Source organism: Vulpes lagopus, chromosome 7, assembly GCF_018345385.1.
Source record: "Vulpes lagopus strain Blue_001 chromosome 7, ASM1834538v1, whole genome shotgun sequence".
NCBI lineage: Eukaryota > Metazoa > Chordata > Mammalia > Carnivora > Canidae > Vulpes > Vulpes lagopus.
The window spans coordinates 83,042,343-83,069,268 of NC_054830.1; the positions used below are offsets into that span (position 1 = coordinate 83,042,343).

Genomic DNA, 26,926 nt, shown 5'->3' on the forward strand with positions numbered 1-26,926 from the left:
CTTCATTTTGGTGACTTGGAAACTCTTAATTTTAGCCTAGAGATTACTGGGAGATAAATTTCTAGATCACAAAAGATTAATTTCCCCTGGAGCTGCCAGTAGCCATACCACGTGGAGCAGCCCAGCCTTAAAGAATGAGGCAAACCGGGAGGAGAAACGATAGGGAGGGAGCCTGAGTGTGAGTCACTAGATCCAATTGAGCCTCTGGCTGTAGCTACCTCTGTAGCCACAAGTTCTAGGAGCCAGTTATTATTTATTCCTATTTTTGCTTAACCAGTTAGAGTTGTGCTTCTAATCACCTGAGTCATGACTCCTCCACCCTCCTCTAGCTTACTCTCACCTTCTAAATGCCATCCCATAGCCTAACACACGAGTATCTTGCTGCTTTCAGTAAGGCCCTTAATGCAGCGTGCACACCAAAGAACGCTTGTTTCCTCGGAGGGATTGGGCCTAATGGGTTCGGAAAACTGTGATGGAAAACTGTTAGGTTCATTGGAGACAGGAACCCCTCGGAGAGGGAGGAGGCCTGGCACCTGGAGCAAGGGCAGCAAACGTTTAGTTTGGGGTGAGAGGACTAGTGCCTTCTTGAGAAACTAGGCCAAAGGAGTTTATTTGCGCAGTCCTGCTATGGGTCAGGGTATGACCCTGGGCAAGACGTTTTCGTAATGAACAGGGCAGAAGGTGCATTTAGAGGTAAAGGAGTCCAGAAGTGAAGGGACCTCGATCTAGAAGTCATAGCCACCAGCATCACCACATAACCATGGACTGTGAGGAGCCACACAGCTTCCCCACAAGCTCAGTAACAGAGCCAGGGTGATACAGACCTGTTGCCTCAGTCCTTCTTTGTGTGTTTATGTAGGACAGATGCCTATTTGAAGGTCATTGGCTTTTTTCTACCCCAAGGTTCTGTTTGTAATTTTTTCCTATGAATACACGCTAGGTCCCAGGATCCTCAGAGGCTCAGTAAACTCAGTAACCTGTCCAGTCCCTCATCTTGGCAGAAGCAGAGACAAGACTCAATCCTGGATGTTCTGATGACCAGGCCACATGCCCTGAGTGCTAAATTTGAGATTTAAAATGCATTACAGGGCAGCCCAGGTGGCTCAGTGGTTTAGCACTGCCTTCGGCCCAGGGCGTGCTCCTGGAGACCCGGGATCAGGTCCCATGTCGGGCTCCTTGCATGGAGCCTGCTTCTCTCTCTCGGCCTCTCTCTCTCTGTGTCTCTCATGAATAAATGAATGGAATCTTAAAAAAAAAAAAATAATAATAATAATAAATAAATAAATAAATAAAAATGCATTACAAGGAGATCAACTTGTAAGCTGTAAGAAGCCCTGTTATGGACTGTTTTTTGTGTCCCCTCCCCTCAAAATTGATGTTGACGCCCTAACCCCAGTGTGTCTCTTTGGAGATGGGACCTCTAAGGAAATGATTAAGGCTAAGTGAGGTCATAAGGGTGGGGGCCTAATCTGATAAAATCAGTGCCCTTGAAAGACACCAGAGAGCCAGCTTTCTCTCCCTCCTCACGCATGCATTAAAGGAAAGGCATGTGAGGACAAAGTTCAAACCAGAAAATGAATTGGCTAGAAACTTATCTTGGACTTCTAGCCTCCAGAACTAGGCATTTTTGATGTTTGAGCTACCCAGTCTATGGTATTTTGTTATGGTAGCCAGAGCCAAAATGATGTCAGTGATGAAAATAAGCAGATAAACCATAGGACACAAAAATAATTTAAAAAAATTATGATCTGTTCACCATACTTACATTATTGCTACTGCTACCTTCTTGTCTGCTCCCAACCAGGGCAGAGAAATCCTGTTCCTCAACTCTTCATTTCACCTGTATAGTATGGATGCAGCTATAACAGCAGCCCCTGAAGGTCACCCAGGCTTCTGGATGCTGCAGTTTGAGATCTGCTCTGCTCGAACTCTCCCCAGACTAGAACCTCACACACCACAAAATTCAATTCCAAAGTCAAAGTTTTCCTTGAAAATAGATTTAATCTTATTCAAATTACAAATGTTCTAAGTCTCTCTCCAAAACCACCTCCAAAGTTCTCCTCTTGACAAATGAAAATTTTTTCTGGGGAAAATTTTTGAAGAGAGTAAAAGAAAACGTCACATTTTTTTAGTGTTGATCCATCAAAAGGTACATAATCAAAAAAATGTCAGTGTCTGACCAATCCACGAGGTGTCTGGATCATTCCACCCGAAGGAAAAAGGCAGAGGGAAGAATTGCAATCACTGCTGTGATTTGCAGCGTGAGCAAGTGTTCGCCTACCGTGTCAGTCAGCCCCACTGTAATATGCAGACACCCGAGCCCCTCACGGGAAGGTTTCATTGAGCAGAGGGGAACAGAGGAACAGAAGAGAGGCAGGGGCTGCCTTCTGAGGAGACTCATTTGTGTCCAGCTGAACACAAACAGGCCGAGAATGAAAAATCAACATTCTGTAGTCAGTTCCTTTACAGACTCGCTCACTTCTCTTCCTGGCACTACCGACATTCCCACCATTCTAGCTTCCAAATTCTAGAAAAAGAGAAAAAGATTCACAAAAATTGAGAATGCAGAGACTGCGCATTCTGTGCCTGGAAGAACGGCATTGGTGACGTGGGCAGCACACGCCCCTGTGCAAGGGGGCGCCCTGCGGGGAGGCCCGCCCTGGAGGGGACGCTCGGCACCCAGGCCTGCTGGCTAGTGGCGCTTCGCTCCCTCCTGCGCAGCTCCAGGTGCGGGCTCCAGCGCAGATGACCTACTTGGCCATCTTGCGGACCATGTAGTTGAGGATACCCCCGTTGTGGAAATAAACGAGCTCCACGTCGGTGTCGAACCTCATGATGGCCTGGAAGGTCTTCCCGGAGTCCAGCTGCGATGACAGAGAGCAGAGGACAATCAGGGAGGGTGGGGGAGGCCAGGCAGCCCCATGGGGAGGGGCGGCCCACCAGCCCGTGGGGAGACTCCTGCCCAGACCCCGTGAACCCAGACCCCGTGAACCCGAGGCTGCGTTTGGCCGAGACCCCCAGCCGACTTCTCTGCACAGTAAAGTAGGGCAGAGTACAAATGACCGAGGGGCCGGACCCCAGGGCCAGGCCTCTTGGGACAGCAGTACCAGTGACACTAGGGATGGGAGTTTTCAGACCCTCCTTGGGAGGTTCAGGCCCACAGGGGTCTCAGGAAGTTGTCCCTCAGGCAGCTGGTCCAGTCGCTCACCCTGGGACCTCACCCTGGGACCCTGGGGTTCGGCACCTGCCTCGCCTCACCTGGGGGGCTGTCGCTTTTTTTTTTGGGCAAATCGAAACCTGGGGCCTGGGGGGGGAGGCTCAGGAATGGGTTATGTCTGTTCACATTTTGATAAGAAAGAGGTGTTTTTCAGATCATGTGAAAATGTACTGTCTCCTCGGGCTTCTAACACTTCTCTGGGCTAAAGAGAGACTGGGAGTCCGAGGAGACAGTGGGGCTGGCTGCGGCCTGGAGCAAGGAAGGGATGGATGGAACTTTCAGGACTAAACAGACCTAAGTCATCAGTCAACAGGTGTCGTCCTGTGTTGTGAAGGCAGAGCCGGTGCCAGCAGAAGTGCCAGGTGTGACTCACTCCTACTGAGTGACGGTTTTCCTTCCAGATTCCACTCATTTCTTGGTGACGGGGTTAAGGGTGAGCACACGGTCCCGTACACCCAGGCCTGGCATGGGGCGGCTCCGGCTTACCTGGACCTGCACTTTCATCCGAGGTGTGAGGTTGTCTGGAATGATGATGGTGTATCGCTCCCGCCCTGTGAGTCCCAAGGTGTCTGCAGTCTCCCCAGGGAGATATTCGAGGGGAATCACCCCCATTCCCACCAAGTTGCTGCGGTGAATGCGCTCGTAACTCTCAGCCAGGACAGCTTTGATTCCCTGAGGAGCCAAGACAGGACTTTGGACACAGTCCCAATTTTCTTGAGATACATGGAAACTTTACAAAAGGCTTCTTAAGTCAAAGTCTTCTCACAGCTAAATTCTTTGTAAGTACCAATTAGTCGTTTACCTAAACGGCTCCTCTAGTTGTAACCCAGCAGCTGGTCTGGACCATCCGCTCACAGGCGGTCCGCAGGCCATCAGGTCTCCCCTTCTGCCACCCCCCCAGCCCCAGGAGGTGGATGCTATGACCGTCCCCTCTCTACCCACACTCAGTGGGAGTATCTGGTACCTGAGCCCATGCAGTCTGACCACACACCTAGCTGCTTTGTGACACAACATCCCTTAGCAAACTTCCATTGTATCTGGAATCCACAAAACAATACAATTTTTGTTTCATTTCCCTTGAATTGTGCAATTATCATTGGTGCAGACACAAAAAATTTAACCAAAAAAGCAACGTTCAGACATACTACAGAGAAAGTAAATGATGCGCTGCTTTTACAATTCCTGTTTCAAGGATCAAATTCCATTGGATACAGTCTTGATATTGAGCTTCCTATAAAGTACGTTTTATTGGTAACCTATAACTGGCAACATATGGCAGTGATCAATAAGCCAGGATACCTGATTAACCAGAACACCCCATTCTCAATATTAGTTAATTGTAATATAATATTAAGATACCCCTAAAAGGTCTCTTGACATGTAGGGTACACTTTGAAGCCCCCCTGCATCAGGATCACCTGGGGAGCTTGTTAAAAATGTGGATTCTTTAGGTACTACCCCAGATATACTGCTCAGAACCTCTTGGTGGGCCACATGGGGGGAGAGGAAGCTAGGGATCCCTGGACGTTGTGAGAACCACAGGCATAAAGCTCTGGTTCTCAAACTCAGCCACATATTAGAATCACCAGGCTTATAAAATCCCTGTGTGCAGGCCTTTCTCCCTACCAACTAAACCCCAGAGCCTCTGGGGAGGAGATCCTGGCATAGGTATTTAAAAAAAAATCCCACAGGTATCTCCAAATTTAAGAATCATTTTATAGAGGAAGAACAGGTTCTTCCGAACAGGAAATATTCTGCATGGACTTATGCACACATATGTTCCCCTGGTGAGGGAGTGGCAGGCTTCGTAAACCACACTGGGCACGTCCCTACTCTGGGTAAGGGCTGCGCAGGGCTGCCGACCAGTCGTCTAGGCCCCTCTGCTGTGAGAACAGCCCAGCACTGCTCAGTGGCCCAGCTTAGGCAGCCGGAGCTGTTCTGCACAGGAGTCTAGACCCTGGGGGGCCCCCTGAGTGCCAGTTGTCTTACCCTCCATCGGCTCTTAGGGTTCCCCACTTGGCTGCATGCTGCGCGGGTCTCATTTCTAGAAACTATGGGCTCCCAGCCCCATCCCTAAAACTCTTTCCTCTTCTATAATTTCTCTGCTTCTTTCCAGCAGCTTCTAGAAAAGGCAGGCTTTTGATACATTATCAAGCAATCAAAGAACATTTTTTGTTCCCCCCATAGAGCAAAATGCTTGATTAAAAAACAAAACAAAACAACAGGTGTATTGTTCAGAGACGTCTGCGGAAACCCGGCCGGCCAGAGGGCTGCGGCCAGACCCCTCGTTCTTTACGGTACTTGTGGATGTCAGCTTACGTCGTGTTTCCCAAGGCTTAACTTGCTGGAGCCATAAATCATCGAGATTGGCACCGGCTAAGTCATCTTACCCGCCCCCAGAATTAAAGCTGAGCAGCAGGACTCTTCCCTGCTCTGGGCCAGCAGAGGCTCAGGAGGTAAAAGCGGTCTGCTCTCCGCACGTCTCCCTGGGGACGCCCCCAGCGCCAGCCAGGCCCTGTCTACGCCCAGAGGGAGCTTCCTTGGGTGGGAGAGGCCAGCCGCCGCTCACAGGCCGAGAAAGCAGCTGTAGAAAGGCCTGTCCAAAGGCCAGGCTCCTTACTCTGGCCCTTCCGCAAGCCTCCCGCAGACAACACGGGGGCAGGCCCCCTCACTGCTGGCCTGGGACAGCGGCCCGAGGACACCTCCGGTCCTCAGCCTGCATGTTAGGAAAACCATGCAACTTTTCCCCATAAAAAAAGACTTATATACATACTTTTGAAATGATTTCCAAGACTGCACAGGCCCTCCTCCCGACTGCTCCACAGCCACCCCAAAGATCCACGGTTGCCAGAATAGGAGCATGTGATCTAAGGACCCAGTGTGCGCCTCGCTGACCCTTCACCACTGGAGGGAAAGCCGGATCCACCACGCGGCAGGACCCAAGCAAGCACCACACGCTTCCCCGAGCTTGCGTGCTGGGTCCCGCCGCCACACTCACCAGGAGGAAGGGGCCCTTGGCTGCCCAGTCTCTGGAGCTGCCCGAGCCGTACTCCTTGCCCGCCAGGACGATCAGGGGAAGGCCTGCCTGCTGGTACTGCTCTGCCGCATCAAACACATCAAGCTGAGGACGAGAAAAGCATGGTTTGCGGAGGCTGTACGGGCACAGAGCGTGGACCCAGGCTGGGGGGACTGGGTGAGAGAGCGTGGACCCAGGCCGGGGAGACTGGGTGAGAAGCACAGGGTCAGAAAGGTCTTTGGTGGCCCAAGTCAACACAGAGCTGACAGGGAAGTGCAACCCGTCAGTGGCCTGGTTTTCACAAATTTCCAATTAACTCCATCTAGTTACCCTTGCCAATGAATTTTATATTCTTCTAACTGAAAGGCCTCATTTTTGTCCTGGTTTTAGAAAAACATTCAAATCCTAAGGCATCAAGGGGGGAAAAAAAACTAGACCAGATTGTTTTTCCCTCTTCTATTGATTAAACTTTTTTAAAACTTAAAAAACAGAGTCCCACATAAACCTGGGTTTTGACTCCGTTTCAGAGACTCAGTGATGGTCCCTTGTGGAGGGTAACAACCGCAAAGAAGGTGACATGTTCTGAAATTATAGGAAATGCAGACATACATACATTTTATTCATTCATTCATCTTAGAAAGAGTGAGTGCAAGTGGGGGGAGAGGCAGAGAGAGAGAGAATCCTCAGATTCCCATGGAGCCCAGAGCCTGACGCAGGACTTGATCCCAAGACCCTGAGACTGACCTGAACAGCTGCTTGACTGATGGAGCCACCCAGGCGCCCCATAATGCAAACTTTTACTAGTCACCTTTCTACAAGGAGGTCAAGGCAGAGACACTAGAAACACTGGTGGAAGCACAAATCAATAAAGGACAGGAGAAGATTAACTAATACTTTGGTATATATGAGAAACATCTTGCACAAACAGCTTCATTTGTTTCTCACGAGAATTCTGAGTATCCTGCTGAGCCAAGACTTCACAAAGACATCTGATTATCACTGCTGGTGATATGAAACAGTTGTTTTTCCTGGTGACTTAAGTAAAAAAAAACAAAACAAAAAAAAAAAACAAAAAAAAAAACACAAAGAAAAGAAAAACTCCCTCAAGAGAGGGTTTCCTTCAAAAGAAGCTCTAGAAAGGTGTATAATCAACCTCTCAAGTAAGCTTTCACAAATCACCATTTCGGTGGGCTGATAGAGCCTGTGGTTAGTTCCACCTGGCGTTACCCAAATCTGGGGAGCTTATAAAGCAACGGCTCCCTGCACTCTCCCTTTCTCTTCTAAGGAACAGGACATAAAATTTCGTTGTTTCTTCTGTGAGATTGTGCCTCTGGATCTTGAGTATTATACCTACACTGCCAGTTCTTCATTTCTCCATTTTTGTTATCATTTATCAATTTCCTGTTTTGATGGGGATTTAGTTCTTTTTAATATATTTTATTTACTTAATTATCTGAGAGAGAGACAGAGAGAGTGAGCAGAAAGAGGGACAGAGGGAGAGAGATCCTGAAGCAGACACCCTGCTGAGTGCAGACCCTGACCCAGGGCTCTGATCCTAGGACCCCAAGAGCATGACCTGAGCTGAAATCAAGAGTCAGACCTTAAGCAACTGGGCCACCCAGGCATCCTGGAGATTTAGTTCTCTTAATTAACTACCATTCCCCTAGGTCCCCTCTCCCCAGCCTTCCAATATAATTATGTCATATATTTTGGGTAAATCAATGTTTGGTGTTTGCACTACTTTGACTACGTGAATGTTATTTATAGCTGAGTCAAGTAATGTACTCTGATTTCCTTTTCTTGGTAATTAAGAAAAATTTCCACTGGAATTAATCATTTTCTTTTTGTATGTGCACTCACCTATCTCTGTGTCCCTCTGCATCAATTAACTCCCAAACGCTCTGCCTGAAGTACTATCTTCTCTAAAGACATTCAAATGTATCAGGTAGTCTGTCATTTAAAAATCTTTCCCTTTACCACTCTTGGAACGTCAGTCCTCTTCTAATTTGGACTGATTCTTCTCTAGAGATGGTACATTCCTGTTATAGAAGAATCTTCCTTCACTGGCATCCTGGGGATTCCCTGCATTTCCTTTTTCTGAATCCTACATCTTCCCCCTTTTTGGCTTCTTCTCTCATTTTGGTAAAATGCATTCACCAAGGAGTTTCCTGAGACAGGGACTGAGGAGTATTTTCAAAGTTTTTAAATTGGAATGTGTTATTACTTTAACATGGGACATGGAATTTTGGGGTGCAAACCAGTTCAAGTTTCCAGTGTTGGTTTGAGCACTTCTGATCCCCAGCACATTGCACATAAGCTGTTCTTTCCTCTTTGGAAGTTTCTAGATCTTATCTTTATCTCTGCTGTTCCTAACTTCACACCAATGCCACGTGGAGCTGTTCTTCCATAATCATGTGGGTATTCAGCGGATGTCATGTGGAATTGGATTTCACAGTTGGAGAATTTTCCTTGTGTTACTTCCCGGATAATTTCCTTTCTTCTCTTCCCAACATCTCCGGTCAGATGCTGAGCCTCCTCATTTCAGTCTTTAATTTTCTTATATTTTCTCTAATTTTTCCTTTGTCTTTCTGTTCTATATTCTGAGAAGATTTTCTCAACTAATCAACTTTTCCTGTAAATTTTTTAAGGGCTTTTTTTTTTTTTTCTTTAACAGCGCTTCCTTTCTTTTAAAATTATCATTTTTTAAGAGCCCTTTCTTGTCTTCTGATTATTCTATACCAACAGAAAATCATTTCAACATTCTGAGAAGACAAACTTTTTTTTGTTTTGTTTTCTTCCTGGGTTTCTACTATTACCTCTGTTTTTTTTGTTTTTTTTTTTTTAATTTTATTTATTTATGATAGTCACACAGAGAGAGAGAGAGGCAGAGACACAGGCAGAGGAAGAAGCAGGCTCCATGCACCGGGAGCCCGACGTGGGATTCGATCCCGGGTCTCCAGGATCGCGCCCTGGGCCAAAGACAGGCGCCAAACCGCTGCGCCACCCAGGGATCCCTTACCTCTGTTTTCTTTCCCTACCCTACCCCCTCTTCTTTGTCTAGGTCTGTCTTTCAAGTTCGAGGCTTGGCTCAGATGTCTGTTCATCTCTGATTCTGTCTCCTTATTTAAGATGAGGCATTAAACATTGGACCAGAAGTTCTAGGTCATGGCAGGGCTTGTAAATAAGCATTTACAGTCAGTATACCAGAGGCCCACCCCCAGTGTCTATAACGGCGTCTTTCCCCTGGGTCTCTTGGGCATTTCACCACCTAACTGTATCTTTTTTATTTAGTAGTTTATCATCCCTGTTCTTCACTGAACAACTATGTACTGGGCACTGATCTTGTGTTGGGTCCTGGCGATCATCTATGAAGAGTTTGCTTTCCAAAATATAATGTTACAAGTGAGGCTGTATGGGTGGTGGTAAACCACACTGACTGGAGCCAGGCTCCCTCAGTTTTGTTTTAAGATTTATTTATGTATTTTTTGGGGGGGAGGGGCAGTGGCAGAGGGAGAAACAGAAAGACCTAAGCAAACTCTGTAAAAAAAAAATAATAATAATAAAAAAAAGCAGACTCTGTGCCTAGCACACAGCCCATTGTGGGGCTCAACCTCACAACCCTCAGCTGAAACCAAGAGTGGGACACTCCACCAACCGAGCCACCCAGGTACCCCCAGACTCCCTGGGTTTTCATCTCTATTTTTATTATCTCAAAAGATGAACAATTGTGGTACCTACCTCAAAGGGTGTTATGAGGATTAGATAAGTCAATATATGCAAAGAGCTTCGAACAGTGCCTGAGATATAGTAAGTTCCATAGAAATACTAGCTATTATTATTTTTAAGTGAGTCAGGAGTGTTATTTCTCAGGTAACTTAAACAGTTCTCAAGCAGCTTTACGGCATCTGCTGGAAAGGGAAGCGATGCCGAAGACTACCACATGCGTCAGACACCCTGCTCCACGTTCTACACATCATTCCATTTAAGCTTAAGCCTCAGAGCCTTACAAGGTAGATATTCTACTTCATAGGTCAGAAAACTGAGGCTCAGAGAGGGAATTAACTTGCTGAAGGCTCCAGAGCTGGGATGTCTGACTCAAAGTGCAGGCTCTCCCCGCCTCTCACATGCCTCCCCTCTGGGAATGAACAACTCCAGATGGAACAGGTCAACTCCAGATGGCACCCAAGCAGGCTTCCCCGGGCCTCTATATTCCTTCTTTTCCTATTGGGACAGGGAATTCAATTAAATGCTAATAAAGTCATACAATTATAGCACCTGTTGATAAATAGCCTCTATCTTAACCTGGAAGCTCCCCCTCAAATACTCTGAACTGATGAAATTTCACCCAGAGGCTTTGTAAATTCAACTCCCAGGAAACGAGGCTTAGTTAGACCATAAAGTAGAATCTCTAAGCAGGAAGAGAGAGTTTTAGTTTAAAGGGCACCTCTATCAGTGATGAACTCTCTTGGACACAAGAGATAGCATGGGGCTGTGAAGAAAAAATGAGACCCAAAGGCAAGTGAGCGTGTAAATACCCAACCACCCAGAGGCTGATAAAGACACAGTACTCACAATTTCTCCAGAAGGCAGATGTATAGTCTGTGGTGCCTGCTTGTTCAAAAATTTGTTTAATAAGCGAATGTTGGCGAATGTCCCCCGTGCCATGATGGCATCATTACCTCGGCGGGAGCCGTAGGAATTGAATTCTCGTGGAGTCAAGCTAATAATGCAAGCAAGAGAGGAGCTAGGTTAGTGACCGGAGCAAAGGAAAACTTAGCTTCCATCAAGAAAAGAGGAAAAAAAACACAACCTAGATATCTCGCTAAGTTTACTAAGCATTGCTCTCCAAGGCAGAAAAGCTGTTCCTGAATCTTCTGCTGAGGGGAGAGTCAGAGGTAGAGGTGAGGTAGTGGAACGGGGAAGTCAACATTCTCCCAGGGTCAACTACAGTCTTATAAATCTGTGTAGAAAAACCAGGAGGAACTCGAATGAGTATTTATTTTCCTGATTCACTAGAGTAGCCTGAAAAATCTCACAAAAGATAAAATATTAAACATGGGTAAGAAAAAGGAAACAAAGAGGAGTCAGTGTGGGCCAGTCAGGTGGAGCCAAGAAGGAAGGAAACATAAAGTACATTCTGTAAACTAACTGGAAGGAGGTATAAATTTGTCCTCAAATTATCAAGAACTCAATGTATCGGGCAAGACACATGACAGGCAACATGATTTACAATTTTCATAAAATAAAAATCAGAACAGCGCCAAAGAGGCAGAAGAGCTCTTCCTGGTCCTGAAATCAAAGAAAAATCCTGTCTATGGGCCAGAGTCAAAGGATACTCTGTGATGGCAGAAACAACTTACAATTAACACTGCCATCATCTCACTGGGCTGTTTCTTAAAATGCTAGGAAGTATCTGCGAGTGTTAATCTGATCTTGTGGGGAGATGTGATTTGGAGATTGAGAGAGTCTGTGAATGGGCTATAGGACCAGGTGAGCGTGTCTACAAACTCCTGAAATTGTATCCAGAATGTTGGGAATATGTGCATTTTCCTAGGGAGGTATGATTTTTTTTTTTTTTCCATTCAATTCCCTAAAGAGTCCATGTCACCAATCAAAAAAAGTATTCATCACTGCTTGCTTCCTTAGTTTCTTTCTCCAGCCTCATCCTCAGTTTCCCTGTTTGTTGGTGAATCCTCTTCTCCCAATCATTCATTCATTCATTCAACAACTATTTATTGAGCCTGCTATGTGCCAAGAACTGTTCTAGGGGTTTGAGATAGATCATGGAACAAAACAGATTAAGATCTCTGCCTTTGCAGGGCTTACATTTTAAATGGTGGAGACAAAAGAAATAATCATAATTTAAAAATGAGCATCCTACATAAGTGTTACCAGACTGTGGTTAATAACTGGGAAGGGAAAAAAAAGTAGATCAAGGTGAGAAGAGCAGTATGGTGCAGGTGACCTCATGGAGAAGAGTTGAACTGGCAAAGGAGTTAGTTAGACAGATATTTTCGGGAAGAGCATCCAAGAGGAACAAACAGCCAGCTCAAGCAAAGGCTGTCAGGCAGAAGGGTATTTGGCCTTGCCTGGAACATTCGATAAACAAAGTAACCATTAGGGTAGCCACAGCAGAGTGGGTGAGGGGAAGAGCAGAGATTCGCTGACCCCTCTCGAATACCCCTCTCCCATTCAAAGTATAGTCACACCCCTTTAGAATCTTACTGTATGCATCTCTGTATAGAAATTCTCACATGTTTAACAGAGTAGCTGCCCCACGTAAAAAAAAAAAAAAAAAAAAAAAAATCTTGAGTTCGACTCCTGTGCATCATCTGCTCTAGAGGTGGGCTAGCTTCTGAAACTTACAGCACTCATTTCTCTGGGGAACGTGGACTCCTCCTGCTTTGAATGTGACTAACTCTCCTGCTTGGAATGGGCCAAGGTGGGGTGGGTGAGGGGTGGGGGCAGGGGGCTGAGCAGAGCTCAGGAGATGGGGAGCTGTGAAGTAAACAGGTTAGCTGCTGGGTTAAGTGAGATGCGGCCAAGGCAGTTTTCCTCCCACTGACAAAGAAAAGAAAAAAATAAAATTAAATAAAGGAAGAAAGCAAGAAAAAATAAAGAGAAGGAAAGAAAGAATGAAAAGATGCTGGATTCTGTTCTTAGATTCGCTCTGGGTCCCATCCCTGGGGACGCTGACTCAGGAGGTGCAGACAGGAGCCAGGAATTTATATCTCCCCAGATGATTTTCATGGAAAGTCAGATCTGGGACGGACTCGTCACTGTGGGGGTATTAGAGGCCACTAGATAATACTGGTATAGTACCCGTTCAGGTCACTCTATGACTGAAGGATGGGTAAATGGATCTGTCGGTGGCAAATCCGCAGTAACTATGTGTCACACCCAGGAAGCGGCAGTGAACAGCGTGGGGGACATGTCAGGGGGCACCCCCCACTGATGGCGGGGCGGTAGAGAGCAGAGCCTGGACTCTCTCGTTAGCACCGTGGGGGCAGGGCCCACAGTGAGCTCTCCCGGGGCCCCTGCTCAGAAGGAAGGGCCCTTCCCTCTGCTGCAGTTTCCTTGATGGACTCTCCCAAGGAGGCTGGGAAGCAGCAAACAGAAAGGGTGACTGATTATCAAGCCTCGGGGTTCGGTGAAAAACCACAGTCTGAGTCAAAAGAGAACAGGTGAGAAGAGAAATACTGGCCGGCCTCGTTCACTCCAGTTGCCTTAGTCTTTCTCCGTCACTCACACTCACCCTCTGTTAGTTAAGTAGCGAGCGGCGGGGCTGTTCCTTGCGATATTTCCAGCTGGAGAGATGTGGTCAGTTGTTACTGAGTCCCCCAAATTGAGCAGCACGTAGGCGCCCACTATGGATTTAGGGGGCTGAACAGCCAGAGTCTAGAAAAGAACACAGCAGGTCAGTGCCAGCTCAGCTTTTCTCCAGCAAGTCACCAGGGGAGTCTCAATGTTCTCTACCTGTTCCTGGAACCCGAACTGGACGACAGCCCTTCACTGATGCACAGAAAATTCTAGGCTTTTTCATTTTATCAGGGGTGCTTAGAAAAGTGAGGTGAATTTGGCCAAAACACTCACATCCCCCCAATCCCTGAATGGAGGCAAAATACTGGGACCAATATTCCCTCAAAAGCAGAGAGATGCAGTTGCAAATGGCCCTCCCGTCTCCACATCCATGGAACTCAGATGCCGAGGCCAACTAGAACCTTGACTTCTACTCCCCTCCTCTTTACACCCAAGGGCACATCCAAGGGAGCACAGACTCCTTGATCATCAGTTATAGGGAAGATCTTCCTGGTTTTTTGAGTAGAAAGTTTAAATACAGCAGGCCTGGGGATGTTTCCCTGGAACAGTATGTCCCTCAGATTTTTCTGGGTCTACGTCCAGGCAGTTTGGGATCGCCAGGGCGTCCCTGCGCAGCCTCACCCTGCACACAGAGCCAAATACCCCAGCTTCTCAGAGCTCTCCCCGGGATCATCTGCTCGGCTTTGCAAAGGGTTCAATGGAATGCATAGTCAAAGCAAGGACAAAGAGTAATGAAGTAGACTTCATAAGGAAAGAAAGCTTTTGAGAAACTTATTTTGTTAAAAATAAAAAAGTCATACCAAGTTTTCAAAGAATGGCGGTGACTTAATGTATGTAGATTTGGGATTCCAGCAATACAGCTTATCTGATGGGGCTGCTAAGGCATTCCAGCTTTCATTCACGGTCTTACAAAAAAAAGATAAAAGAAAGATAAGCAAATCTAATCACATTCCATTCTAAGGAAAGCTTTTTTTTTTTTTTTAAGATTTTTATTTATTTACTCATGAGAGATACAGAGAGAGAGACAGACACACAGGCAGAGGGAGAAGCAGGCTCCATGCAGGGAGCTCGATGTGAGACTCAATTCCAGGACTCCAGGATCACACCCTGAGCTGAAGGCAAACACTTAACTACTGAGCCACCCAGGCGTCCCTCTAGGGAAACTAACATGCAAGCAGAAACTATATATTCTAAGAGTACGATAAAAACCATTCTTTGCATGATACCCTCTAGGTATGCCAAGCGAAATAGAGAAAGACAAGTATGATTTCACTGATAGGTGGAATCTAAAAAACAAAACAAACAAACGCAGAAACAGATCCATAAACACAGAGAACTAACTGATGGTTACCAGAGAGGAGGGGAGGTGCGAGGATGGGCAATAAAGGGTACAGAGGAGGGGGAGGTACAGGTTTCCAGCTGTAGAGTGATGGAAGCCAGTACCATGCTGTGAGCTGTGAAGAGACCCCCGCCCGCAGCAAGGCAATGAGGGAGGCCTCCAGCTAACTGTCAGCAGGGGACCCAGGCCCTCTGTCTGACACCCTGTGAGACACACTGTCCTGCCAACAATAGCGTGAGTGGCCATGGAAGTGGATCCTCCCCCAGATGAGCCTTCAGATGAGCTGCAGCACCAAAGGACATCTTTGCTGGAGCCTTGTGAAGGCAGAGGCACCCAGCTAAGCCACACATGGATTTCTGATCCACAGAAACCATGAGATAATAAATGCTGTTTCTAAGTTTTGGGATAATTTGTTGTACAGCAATAGATAACTAATCCATATACATAATGTAACTTATGAAATAATAATCCAGATTGTACCAAAGGGGAAATGATTTACTTTCTGAAGATTTGGGGAAGTAGATGACCAGGTCACATGGACACTGTCACATGGACAGCTTTAATACAGCTGCTATGTGTTAAAGTCAGCTTGAACTGCCTTCACGGGGCCATGACCTCTGCCTTTGGAGAAATGCATTTAACCCAATGCTCAGCAAACTTGCTCATACCACTTCTGATGAGCAACTTGTGGGAGGGCACAGTGCATGACCCTCTTCCCCAGACAGTCTGCTTTCTTATTTCAAACCCAAGTGCCCCAGTCAGCATTCCTAGGGTCTACCTAACACAGAAAGCAAAGAAAAAAATAACATCCAAGGGTCTCAGTAAACGATACTGAGCTTCACACATTTTCTACTTGTCAAATGCATATTTTATTTATTTCAGTAGTTTGGTGCTTTTTCCTGACTGGCTTTTTAAATTGTTTTTAGCCTCCACATCATTCTGAAAGGTACATTCAACCAATTAACTCTACCTCAGTGACACTCTATGGTGACATCGGGGAATCCTCCACCACAACTGACACGATACCCAGGGTGTCTGAGGCGGGAGGGGTAATGGCAAGCTGGCTACGAATCATACACAAGCTGAGGCCTCTCTTCTTGAGGCTGCTGCCAAATCTGGGAACATTTGGGGAGTGTGGGGTATGCAAAAATATAAATCACAGAAGAAAATGACAGAACCACGTTCTAGGCTATCTAAAGAAAGAAATGCTACTTTCTTCAGTTTCCACCCCCATCAGCGTCAGTCTCCGACATGCCACAAAGGAATGGCTGTCCCCTGGATGCAGGAAGGCAGAGTGGGCAAGGGCCTCACCTCTATCTTCTGGTAGACCTCCTTAAACATGCCAGGGATCACGTACTGACGCTCCACCGCCTGGATCTCATCTCTCGTTGGCCAGATGTCTTTCAGAAATACCTGTTGTCCCTTTGCATTGACCCCTGGGGAAAACAAGTTTATTAGTGAGAAAAACTGCATTTAATATTCCTTTTCATGATCACATCCAGCCAGATCCCGTTCTCTGTGGCAGTAATGTTCTGTAAAGTCCACGCAAGTGCTATGTAGTGGAGCCTGAATTGCTGGCGCAAGGGGGCGTGACTTAGGCTCCTGAGAGCCCCTTGTCACAACGTTTTCGGCAACTGATCAATACACAATCTTGCTTTATGTGTGCTTCTGCTTAAAGACGCCTTATCTAATACATCTTGTGGATGAGTTAACACTGAAGTCACAGCCAACAGCACTCAATTCAGGCGTGAACAAAGTCGGCCTCCCAGGGGCACACCACACAGCCTTCTTGGGCTTATGCATACTAGACAGGATTTCGGCACTATGCCTGGGGGCTATTTTAAAAAGTGAAATCACCCAAACCACAAAAGTGTAGAAAAACAGCTTTCACCCCTCTGTGAGGGGCTATAAATGACCGTGGAGGCAAGACCAGTATTGATTTGGAGGTTAAAATACATCTTAGTGAACAGACAAATGTGCCAATATCGAATCCATATAGAACGAGCATCAACTAGAACTCTAGTTGTGATTTCCTGAAAGTAAATTTAAGGGGCACTGTTTTCATATTATGAATCTACTCGGAATAGAGTGAGGAGGACACAACGAGACCTCCAGAGGAAAGGAAACAGAGCATCATTTCTCTGGCTTTGGAGAAGTTGATGAGTTCCTACAGTGGCTACGTTAAGATAGTGCCTATCATTTGACAGAAGCAGGAGCCAGACAGGGAAGAACCGGGGGAGGTGCCAGGACAGCAGGCTCTCTATGACTTTTTGGATTTATTTCCTTTCCTTGTCCCCTATCCTTCGGTGGATTCTTGACTATTGCAGTTCCCTCTTCGCCGTGTTTGGGAGAGAAAAGAACAGACTCTCCTTATCTTTGTTAGTTCTATCTTAGTTCTACTTTACTCCAGTAATATCTTCAAATTCACTGGAAAAAAAACAAACAAACAAGCATAGCTGCACAAACGCAACCTTACCCAGTGGTTCCTTCTCAAAGTCGATCCTGACGGTGCCAGCGATCGCATACGCTATCACTAAGGGCGGGGAGGCTAGATAGTTGGCCCGGGTGTTGGGGTGGACTCGACCTTCGAAATTCCTGTTCCCAGACAGTACTCCAACAGCTACAAGGTCTCCCTGTGTCAGGCAAGAGAAAAATCAGGTCACCCAGAGAAGGGGCTGCCGAGGCTTCTCATCTTATGCCACCTGTTAAACTCTCAAGTCACTGGGGATAGAGCTCCTTAACATGGCTTGCACCTGGTCCTCTGCCTGCGGGGAGAAGAGCACGCACGGGTGTCCCTGGGGAGACATGGAGTGAAAGGACAGAGACATGTTTCTGCTCCCGAGGAAATCCCAGGTGGGCCAGAAGGCAGCATCCTGGTTACTTGGCTGCCTGGGGCCTGAGGATAGAAGGGAATGTCCAAATAGCTGAAAGCTACAGGAAGCCACACAGACCTATGTTAATTCTATAATTCACGCGAAGCAAACCAAATACTGTTTCTCAATGCTACAGGACTTATGGAACAAAAATCAAGCCAGTGCAATGTAGTTTCGATTGCATTGTTTGCATGGAGACATGTCTGACTTTGAGCCAGTTTCAGATGACCAAGAACAAATAGTTGTGGAGCTGTCTGTCATGAAAACCAGCACTGGCTGAGTTTTCATGTGTGCCGGGCACTCCTCAAAGTCTTTTCTGTCCATTATCATCTCCATGCTCCAACTCTGTGAAACAGGGACTACTATCATCTCCAATTTACAGTTGGGAAAACTGAGGCACAAGGTAGATAGCCAGTCAGCTTGCCTCCAAAGACCATACATCTAAACACAACCCCTGCTTCTCTGGACCTTCTGGAGATGATCAGCATTTCGGTAACACATTGTGTGAGAAGAGACAACAGCTCTGAAGCCCTCTGGGCTCCTCTGCAATTACCTGCGTGATGGCTTCTACCACAGCTTCAGGTAAGGGCCCACTGTTGCCAATGCAGGTCATGCAACCGTAGCCCACCACATCAAACCTAGACGCAGAGAGATAAGCACAGATGGAAAGTGACACTCAGCGAGCCCCTCTGCTGGTGACAGCTCTAGAGACCACTGATTTAAAGAGAACAGCAGTGTGGGGAATAAGTTTAGTACTGTTTCAATAAAGCTTTCATTCTTAGGAGCATTTTAGATATATATATTTTTAATTTTAAGTACAATCTACTCCCCAACATGGGGGCTTGAACCCACAACCCCAAGGTCAAGAACCGCATGTTCTACCAACTGAGCCAGCCAGGTGGAGCATTTTAACATACTCTTCGTCCATTCTAGATCGTTCAATTAGAGTCCTTTTTGAGTACAGTGTAAAAAAGAGTCTAACTGAACGATCTAGACTTTCCAAAAGCTGAAATGACATATGCCATTTATTTTTTCTATTCACTACTTTGATTGTATCATCCCATTGTATCACTGACTTTTAGGAGACAAATGAGTAAAATCTTTCTCAACCAAATTAGAAGTAGTGGGGAAACTGCAGGAATTGCATTTGGTAACAAATGACTCGTTTATGCCAAGGAATCAGAACATTCTTAGCCATGGTAATTATTTTCTTTTCTTTTTTTTTTTTTAATTAATTTTTATTGGTGTTCAATTTACCAACATACAGAAAAACACCCAGTGCTCATCCCATCAAGTGTCCACCTCAGTGCCCGTCACCCATTCCCCTCCAACACCCGCCCTCGTCCCCTTCCACCACCCCTAGTTCGTTTCCCTGAGTTAGGAGTCTTTATGTTCTGTCTCCCTTCCTGATATTTCCCACACATTTCTTTTCCCTTCCTTTATATTCCCTTTCACTATTATTCATATTCCCCAAATGAATGAGAACATACACTGTTTGTCCTTCTCCGATTGACTTATTTCACTCAGCATAATACCCTCCAGTTCCATCCACGTTGAAGCAAATGGTGGGTATTTGTCGTTTCTAATGGCTGAGTAATATTCCATTGTATACATAAACCACATCTTCTTTATCCATTCATCTTTCGATGGACACCGAGGCTCCTTCCACAGTTTGGCTATTGTGGCCATTGCTGATAGAAACATCGGGGTGCAGGTGTCCCGACGTTTCATTGCATCTGAATCTTTGGGGTAAATCCCCAACAGTGCAATTGCTGGGTCGTAGGGCAGGTCTATTTTTAACTCTTTGAGGAACCACCACACAGTTTTCCAGAGTGGCTGCACCAGTTCACATTCCCACCAACAGTGTAAGAGGGTTCCCTTTTCTCCGCATCCTCTCCAACATTTGTTGTTTCCTGCCTTGTTAATTTTCCCCATTCTCACTGGTGTGAGGTGGTATCTCATTGTGGTTTTGATTTGTATTTCCCTGATGGCAAGTGATGCAGAGCATTTTCTCATGTGCTTGTTGGCCATGTCCATGTCTTCCTCTGTGAGATTTCTCTTCATGTCTTTTGCCCATTTCATGATTGGATTGTTTGTTTCTTTGGTATTGAGTTTAATCAGTTCTTTGTAGATTTTGGAAACTAGCCCTTTATCTGATATGTCATTTGCAAATATCCTCTCCCATTCTGTAGGTTGTCTTTTAGTTTTGTTGACTGTATCCTTTGCTGTGCAAAAGCTTCTTATCTTGATGAAGTCCCAATAGTTCATTTTTGCTTTTGTTTCTTTTGCCTTCGTGGATGTATCTTGCAAGAAGTTACTGTGGCCAAGTTCAAAAAGGGTGTTGCCTGTGTTCTCCTCTAGGATTTTGATGGAATCTTGTCTCACATTTAGATCTTTCATCCATTTTGAGTTTATCTTTGTGTATGGTGAAAGAGAGTGGTCCAGTTTCATTCTTCTGCATGTGGATGTCCAATTTTCCCAGCACCATTTATTGAAGAGACTGTCTTTCTTCCAATGGATAGTCTTTCCTCCTTTATCGAATATTAGATGACCGTACATTTCAGGGTCCACTTCTGGGTTCTCTATTCTGTTCCATTCATCTATGTGTCTGTTTTTGTGCCAGTACCACACTGTCTTGATGACCACAGCTTTGTAGTACAACCTGAAATCTGGCATTGTGATGCCCCCAGCTATGGTTTTCTTTTTTAAAATTCCCCTGGCTATTCGGGGTCTTTTCTGATTCCACACAAATCTTAAAATAATTTGTTCTAACTCTCTGAAGAAAGTCCATGGTATTTTGATAGGGATTGCATTAAACGTATAAATTGCCCTGGGTAACATTGACATTTTTACAATATTAATTCTGCCAATCCATGAGCATGGAATATTTTTCCATCTCTTTGTGTCTTCCTCAATTTCTTTCAGAAGTGTTCTATAGTTTTTAGGGTATAGATCTTTTACCTCTTTGGTTAGGTTTATTCCTAGGTATCTTATGCTTTTGGGTGCAATTGTAAATGGGATTGACTCATTAATTTCTCTTTCTTCAGTCTCATTGTTAGTGTATAGAAATGCCATTGATTTCTGGGCATTGATTTTGTATCCTGCCACGCTACCAAATTGCTGTATGAGTTCTAGCAATCTGGGGGTGGAGGCTTTTGGGTTTTCTATGTAGAGTATCATGTCATCGGCGAAGAGGGAGAGTTTGACTTCTTCTTTGCCAATTTGAATGCCTTTAATGTCTTTTTGTTGTCTGATTGCTGAGGCGAGGACTTCCAGAACTATGTTGAACAGCAGTGGTGAGAGTGGACATCCCTGTCTTGTTCCTGATCTTAGGGGAAAGGCTCCCAGTGCTTCCCCATTGAGAATGATATTTGCTGTGGGCTTTTCGTAGATGGCTTTTAAGATGTCGAGGAAAGTTCCCTCTATCCCAACACTCTGAAGGGTTTTGATCAGGAATGGATGCTGTATTTTGTCAAATGCTTTCTCTGCATCTAATGAGAGTATCATATGGTTCTTGGTTTTTCTCTTGCTGATATGATGAATCACATTGATGGTTTTACGAGTGTTGAACCAGCCTTGTGTCCCGGGGATAAATCCTACTTGGTCATGGTGAATAATTTTCTTAATGTGTTGTTGGATCCTATTGGCTAGTATCTTGTTGAGAATTTTTGCATCCATGTTCATCAGGGATATTGGTCTGTAATTCTCCTTTTTGGTGGGGTCTTTGTCTGGTTTCGGAATTAAGGTGATGCTGGCCTCATAGAACGAATTTGGAAGTACTCCGTCTCTTTCTATCTTTCCAAACAGCTTTAGTAGAATAGGTATGATTTCTTCTTTAAACGTTTGATAGAATTCCCCTGGGAAGCCATCTGGCCCTGGACTCTTGTGTCTTGGGAGGTTTTTGATGACTGCTTCAATTTCCTCCCTGGTTATTGGCCTGTTCAGGTTTTCTATTTCTTCCTGCTCCAGTTTTGGTAGTTTGTGGCTTTCCAGGAATGCATCCATTTCTTCTAGATTGACTAATTTATTGGCGTACAGCTGTTCATAATATGTTTTTAAAATCGTTTGTATTTCCTTGGTGTTGGTAGTGATCTCTCCTTTCTCATTCATGATTTTATTAATTTGAGTCTTCTCTGTCTTCTTTTTAATAAGGTTGGCTAATGGTTTATCTATCTTATTAATTCTTTCAAAGAACCAACTCCTGGTTCTGTTGATCTGTTCCACAGTTCTTCTGGTCTCGATTTCGTTGAGTTCTGCTCGAATTTTAATTAACTGTCTTCTTCTGCTTGGGGTGGGGTCTATTTGTTGCTTTTTCTCTAGTTCCTTTATGTGTAAGGTGAGCTTTTGAATTTGAGATCTTTCCAGTTTTTGAATGGATGCTTGTATTGCGATGTATTTCCCCCTCAGGACTGCTTTTGCTGCATCCCAAAGATTTTGAACGGTTGTATCTTCATTCTCATTAGTTTCCATGAATCTTTTTAATTCTTCCTTAATTTCCTGGTTGACCTTTTCATCTTTTAGCAGGATGGTCCTTAACCTCCACGTGTTTGTGGTCCTTCCATACTTCTTGTTGTGATTAAGTTCTAATTTCAAGGCATTATGGTCTGAGAATATACAGGGGACTATCCCGATCTTTTGGTATCGGTTCAGACCCGATTTGTGACCCAGTATGTGGTCTATTCTTGAGAAAGTTCCATGTGCACTTGAGAAGAATGTGTATTCAGTTGAGTTTGGATGTAGAGTTCTGTAGATATCTGTGAAATCCATCTGGTCCAGTGTATCATTTAAAGCTCTCGTTTCTTTGGAGATGTTGTGCTTAGAAGACCTATCCAGGGTAGAAAGAGCTAGATTGAAGTCACCAAGTATAAGTGTATTATTATCAAGGTATTTCTTGAGTTTGGTTATTAATTGGTTTAAATATTTGGCAGCTCCCACATTCGGGGCATATATATTGAGGATTGTTAAGTCCTCTTGTTGGATAGATCCTTTGAGTATGAGATAGTGTCCCTCTTCATCTCTCACTATAGTCTTTGGGGTAAATTTTAATTTATCTGATATAAGGATGGCAACCCCTGCTTTCTTTTGAGGACCATTTGAATGGTAAATGGTTCTCCAACCTTTTATTTTCAGGTTGTAGGTGTCCTTCTGTCTAAAATGAGTCTCTTGAAGACAGCAAATAGATGGGTCCTGCTTTTTTATCCAGTCTGAAACCCTGCGCCTTTTGATGGGGTCATTAAGCCCATTCACGTTCAGAGTTACTATTGATAGATATGAGTTTAGTGTCATCATATCTATTCAGTCCTTGTTTTTGTGGATTGTTCCACTGCACTTCCTCTTAAAGGGGAATTTTAAGAGTCCCCCTTAAAATTTCTTGCAGAGCTGGTTTGGAGGTTACATACTCTTTCAGTTCCTGCCTGTCTTGGAAGCTCTTTATCTCTCCTTCCATTTTGAATGAAAGCCTTGCTGGGTAAAGTATTCTTGGTTGCATGTTCTTCTCATTTAGGACCCTGAATATATCCTGCCAGCCCTTTCTGGCCTGCCAGGTCTCTGTGGAGAGGTCTGCTGTTACCCTAATATTCCTCCCCATAAAAGTCAGGGACTTTTTTTCTCTTGCTGCTTTAAGGATCTTCTCCTTATCTTTGGAATTTGCAAGCTTCACTATTAAATGTCGAGGTGTTGAACGGTTTTTGTTGATTTTAGGGGGGGATCTCTCTATTTCCTGGATCTGAATGCCTGTTTCCCTTCCCAGATTAGGAAAGTTTTCAGCTAGGATTTGTTCAAATACATATTCTGGCCCTCTGTCCCTTTCGGCGCCCTCAGGAACCCCAATTAAACGTAGGTTTTTCTTCCTCAGGCTGTCATTTATTTCCCTTAATCTATCCTCATGATCTTTTAATTGCTTGTCTCTTTTTTCCTCAGTTTCCCTCTTTGCCATCAACTTGTCTTCTATGTCACTCACTCGTTCTTCCACCTCGTTAACCCTCGTCGTTAGGACTTCTAGCTTGGATTGCATCTCACTTAATTGATTTTTAATTTCTGCCTGATTGGATCTAAATTCTGCAGTCATGAAGTCTCTTGAGTCCTTTATGGTTTTTTCAAGAGCCACCAGTAGCTGTAAAATAGTGCTTCTGAATTGGCTTTCTGACATTGAATTGTAATCCATATTTTGTAACTCTGTGGGAGAGTGGGCTGTTTCTGATTCTTTTTTTTGAGGTAAGGTTTTCCTTCTAGTCATTTTGCTCAGTGCAGAGTGGCCAAAAACAAGTTGTATTGGGAAAAGGAGAAAAAGAGAGAGAAGGAAAGAAAAGAGAAAAAGAAAAAAGAGAAAGAAGAAAAAAAAAAGGGGGAAAAGAGAAGAAAAAGAAAGAAAAAGAAAGAAAGGAGAAAAAAGAAAAAAAAGGGGGGGTGGGGGAAGCAATCAGAAATCAAGAAGAAAGAGAGAGGAAAAAAAGCACAAAACAAAACAAAACAAAAACAAAAACAAAAACAAAAACAAAAACACACAAAAAAAACACGGGGGAGTATCTTCCGATTCTGTATACTTTAAGTCCCTTGACTTCCCTTGGAACTGGTCCGTCTCGCTGGTCTTCTGGGGGAGGGGCCTGCTGTGCTGATTCTCAGGTGTTAGCACTTGGGGGAGCTGCTCTGCCCCTGCCTGGTGCAGGGCTCAGTGGGGGTTGTTCACCCCGTGAGGCCCCGGGAGGAAGCCACAGTGGCGGGGGCAGCTCTGGGACCCTGGAGTCAGCCCCCGCAGTAGCTCCGGGGCTCTCCGTCTGCAGGGCCTGGGGGCTCCCGGGCGGGGCCGCTGATCTGCTCAGTTCCAGGCAGGAGCGTCCTCGCTGTCCTGGGCCCTCCCGGCCTCTGCCTCTCCCGGGGGAGGCCGGATCCTGGGCTGTGTCCCGGCGCCCTGTGCTCCGGAGCCTGCGCTGTTGGATTCGCGCTCCCGCCCCGCAGCCCCCTCCGCGGAGCCGCCGCCCGAGCCCCTCCGAGCTGCTCCGGTCCCGCCGAGCGCTGCAGCCCTTAGGGAGCTTGGCGCATCTCCCGGGGCTCAGTTCCTCTGTTACTGTCCCAGGGAGCCCGAGGGCATCCCCGCCTTTCTGGGGATCCTGCTCCAATTCCCCGGGAGACCTTTCCCCCGGGAAGGTCGGTCCAGCTCCTGCTCCTCCGGGCCGGGGCTCTCCTGTCCTGGGGACACTCGCCCCGGCCTCAGCCCGGCTCCTCGCGGGGCCCCTCCCCCTTGGAGGCCTTTTGTGTCTTTATTTCTTTTTCCCCGTCTTCCTACCTTGATAGAAGCGCGAACTCTTCTCACTGCAGCGTTCCAGCTGGTCTCTCTTTAAATCTCAGGCCGAATTCGTAGATTTTCAGGATGATTGGATGGTTTTCTAGGTAATTTGTTGAGGACAGATGTTTTGGAGACCCTGCTCTGCCGCCATCTTGCCCCTCCCCCCCCCCCGGTATTTATTTTCATACCAAAGAGCAGACTCTCAGCTTTTGAGCCAATGCTAGCCCACAGCACACCTCTGTCAATTGAGGAAAGGCACCCCTTCCTCTAGAAGGGTACAGCGCCACACCAAAGCGCAGGCTTGGCTTCAGGCCTGCTTTGCCCTTCAAGGGCACCCTTGTATGATGAACAACCAGCACAACTGTCAATGGGAGGCCTCCACTCTGTTGAAATGTAAGCGCTGCTCACTGTCTGACAAGACTAATTAGATACCAAGACTAATTAGATAAGCTGACACATGCTACAAGGTGATACAGTAAGAGACATCTGGGATAAAATACAACAAAAGCAACGGTGTAAAAGAAAATTCTTCCTCACCCAAGCTGGGACAGATACGGCATGACTCCGCTTTCTCGCAGGTAGTAGGTGACCACCCCACTTCCAGGAGACAGGCTAGTTTTGATGTAAGGCTTCACCGTGAGGCCAGCATTCACAGCTTTCTTTGCTAACAACCCTGTGCAAATGTAAACACTGACATTGTGAGGTGGCTGCCCCTCTAGGTGCCAGGATAGCTCAGGAAAGAGACTGCCCCTTCATTCTGCATCTCCTACCCCGATGTGACAAAGCCCCAATGGTGCTTTCTGCTCTTTCTGTCACCTCGCAGAAATCAAAAGCTCATTGGCCCAAAGTCATCTACGCGAACGCGGTAAACTCAAAATTAGTCATGGGAACGAAGAAAAGAGATAGGCCTTTTTTTTTTTTTAAAGAGATAAACCTAAAAACATTTAGGAATATGTTACAGAGTAAGTTTTTTTTTGTTTGTTTGTTTTGGATGAGCTTTTAATCAGAAACATAGGCAGTAACATATGTTTGAAAAATATATATGAAACATAGAACCTTGCATTTGTAACTTGCTATGGAAAATCCATGCTAATGCAACATTAAGTTTGGGGTTTTAATTGCATAGAAGTCAGGGAATTCAGAGTTCAAGTTCCCACAGCAAGCAAGCTTTACTCCACACGTTGCATCCCAGGACCTTCCTGAGTGGGGTGACCTAATTCTTTGGTAAAATGTGGTGTAATGAAAAGTGACAGAAAAGATTTCTCCTCATGGTGACAATTCCTATCATCCCAAGCATGATGGACAGTGGTCAATTTTAGCTACGTAAACTGTACCCTTTTTGATGTACAGCAGTCCTCGGTGACCCAAATGACAAACAATGTCACTGTCATGCCTCAGTCAGGAGGTCCAGGTCTTGGCAATGTGCTAACAGAGTAAGTTTTTAACTGTTGGAGGGAAAAACAATCTTCCCAATTACGTTTTATTTGGATGAAAATTTTAATTGGTTGGGCCCTTTCTTAAAGGATATGAATTGTGTGCTGGTTGGTAAGGAGTACAGTCAGTCTAGAGTAAAAATCTTGTCCCTGGGTATTTTTTTAAAGTAGAAAATCATGGGCCCCAGGCTACTGGAATTTTAGCAAATACAGAGACTACTAGAGACATTGGGTGCTGTCTTAGGATGTATCATAGAATTTGGAAAGAAATGGGGCGGGGGGATAAAAAGGCACAAAAAGCTATAGATAAGCTGGTGACTTGTCTTAAGGAAATTCATTTGCTCCAGACAAGAAAAGCTTAGGTATCAACAGATGAGTTCTTGGACAAAGGTTTTCCCAGGGCAGACTGGGTGGCTCAGAGGTTTAGCGCCGCCTTTGGCCCTTGG

At 45.5% G+C, this 26,926-nt stretch overlaps 1 protein-coding gene across 2 annotated transcripts in view; it reads right to left on the reverse strand.

Annotated features, from left to right (window-relative positions):
* Positions 1-1,981: 1,981 nt before the first annotated feature.
* ACO1 (aconitase 1) overlaps positions 1,982-26,926 on the reverse strand; it is a 65,020-nt gene continuing 40,075 nt past the window's right edge. For both annotated transcript variants that reach the window (XM_041762780.1, XM_041762781.1), the window contains 10 exons: positions 25,585-25,720; positions 18,319-18,403; positions 17,369-17,525; positions 16,204-16,328; positions 14,354-14,458; positions 13,489-13,631; positions 10,806-10,953; positions 6,216-6,338; positions 3,704-3,889; positions 1,982-2,864 (listed from right to left, as the gene is read on the reverse strand). In XM_041762780.1, the coding sequence (XP_041618714.1) occupies positions 2,751-2,864; positions 3,704-3,889; positions 6,216-6,338; positions 10,806-10,953; positions 13,489-13,631; positions 14,354-14,458; positions 16,204-16,328; positions 17,369-17,525; positions 18,319-18,403; positions 25,585-25,720 (1,322 nt within the window). In that variant the 3' untranslated portion in view covers positions 1,982-2,750. The remainder of the gene's footprint in view (positions 2,865-3,703; positions 3,890-6,215; positions 6,339-10,805; positions 10,954-13,488; positions 13,632-14,353; positions 14,459-16,203; positions 16,329-17,368; positions 17,526-18,318; positions 18,404-25,584; positions 25,721-26,926) is intronic.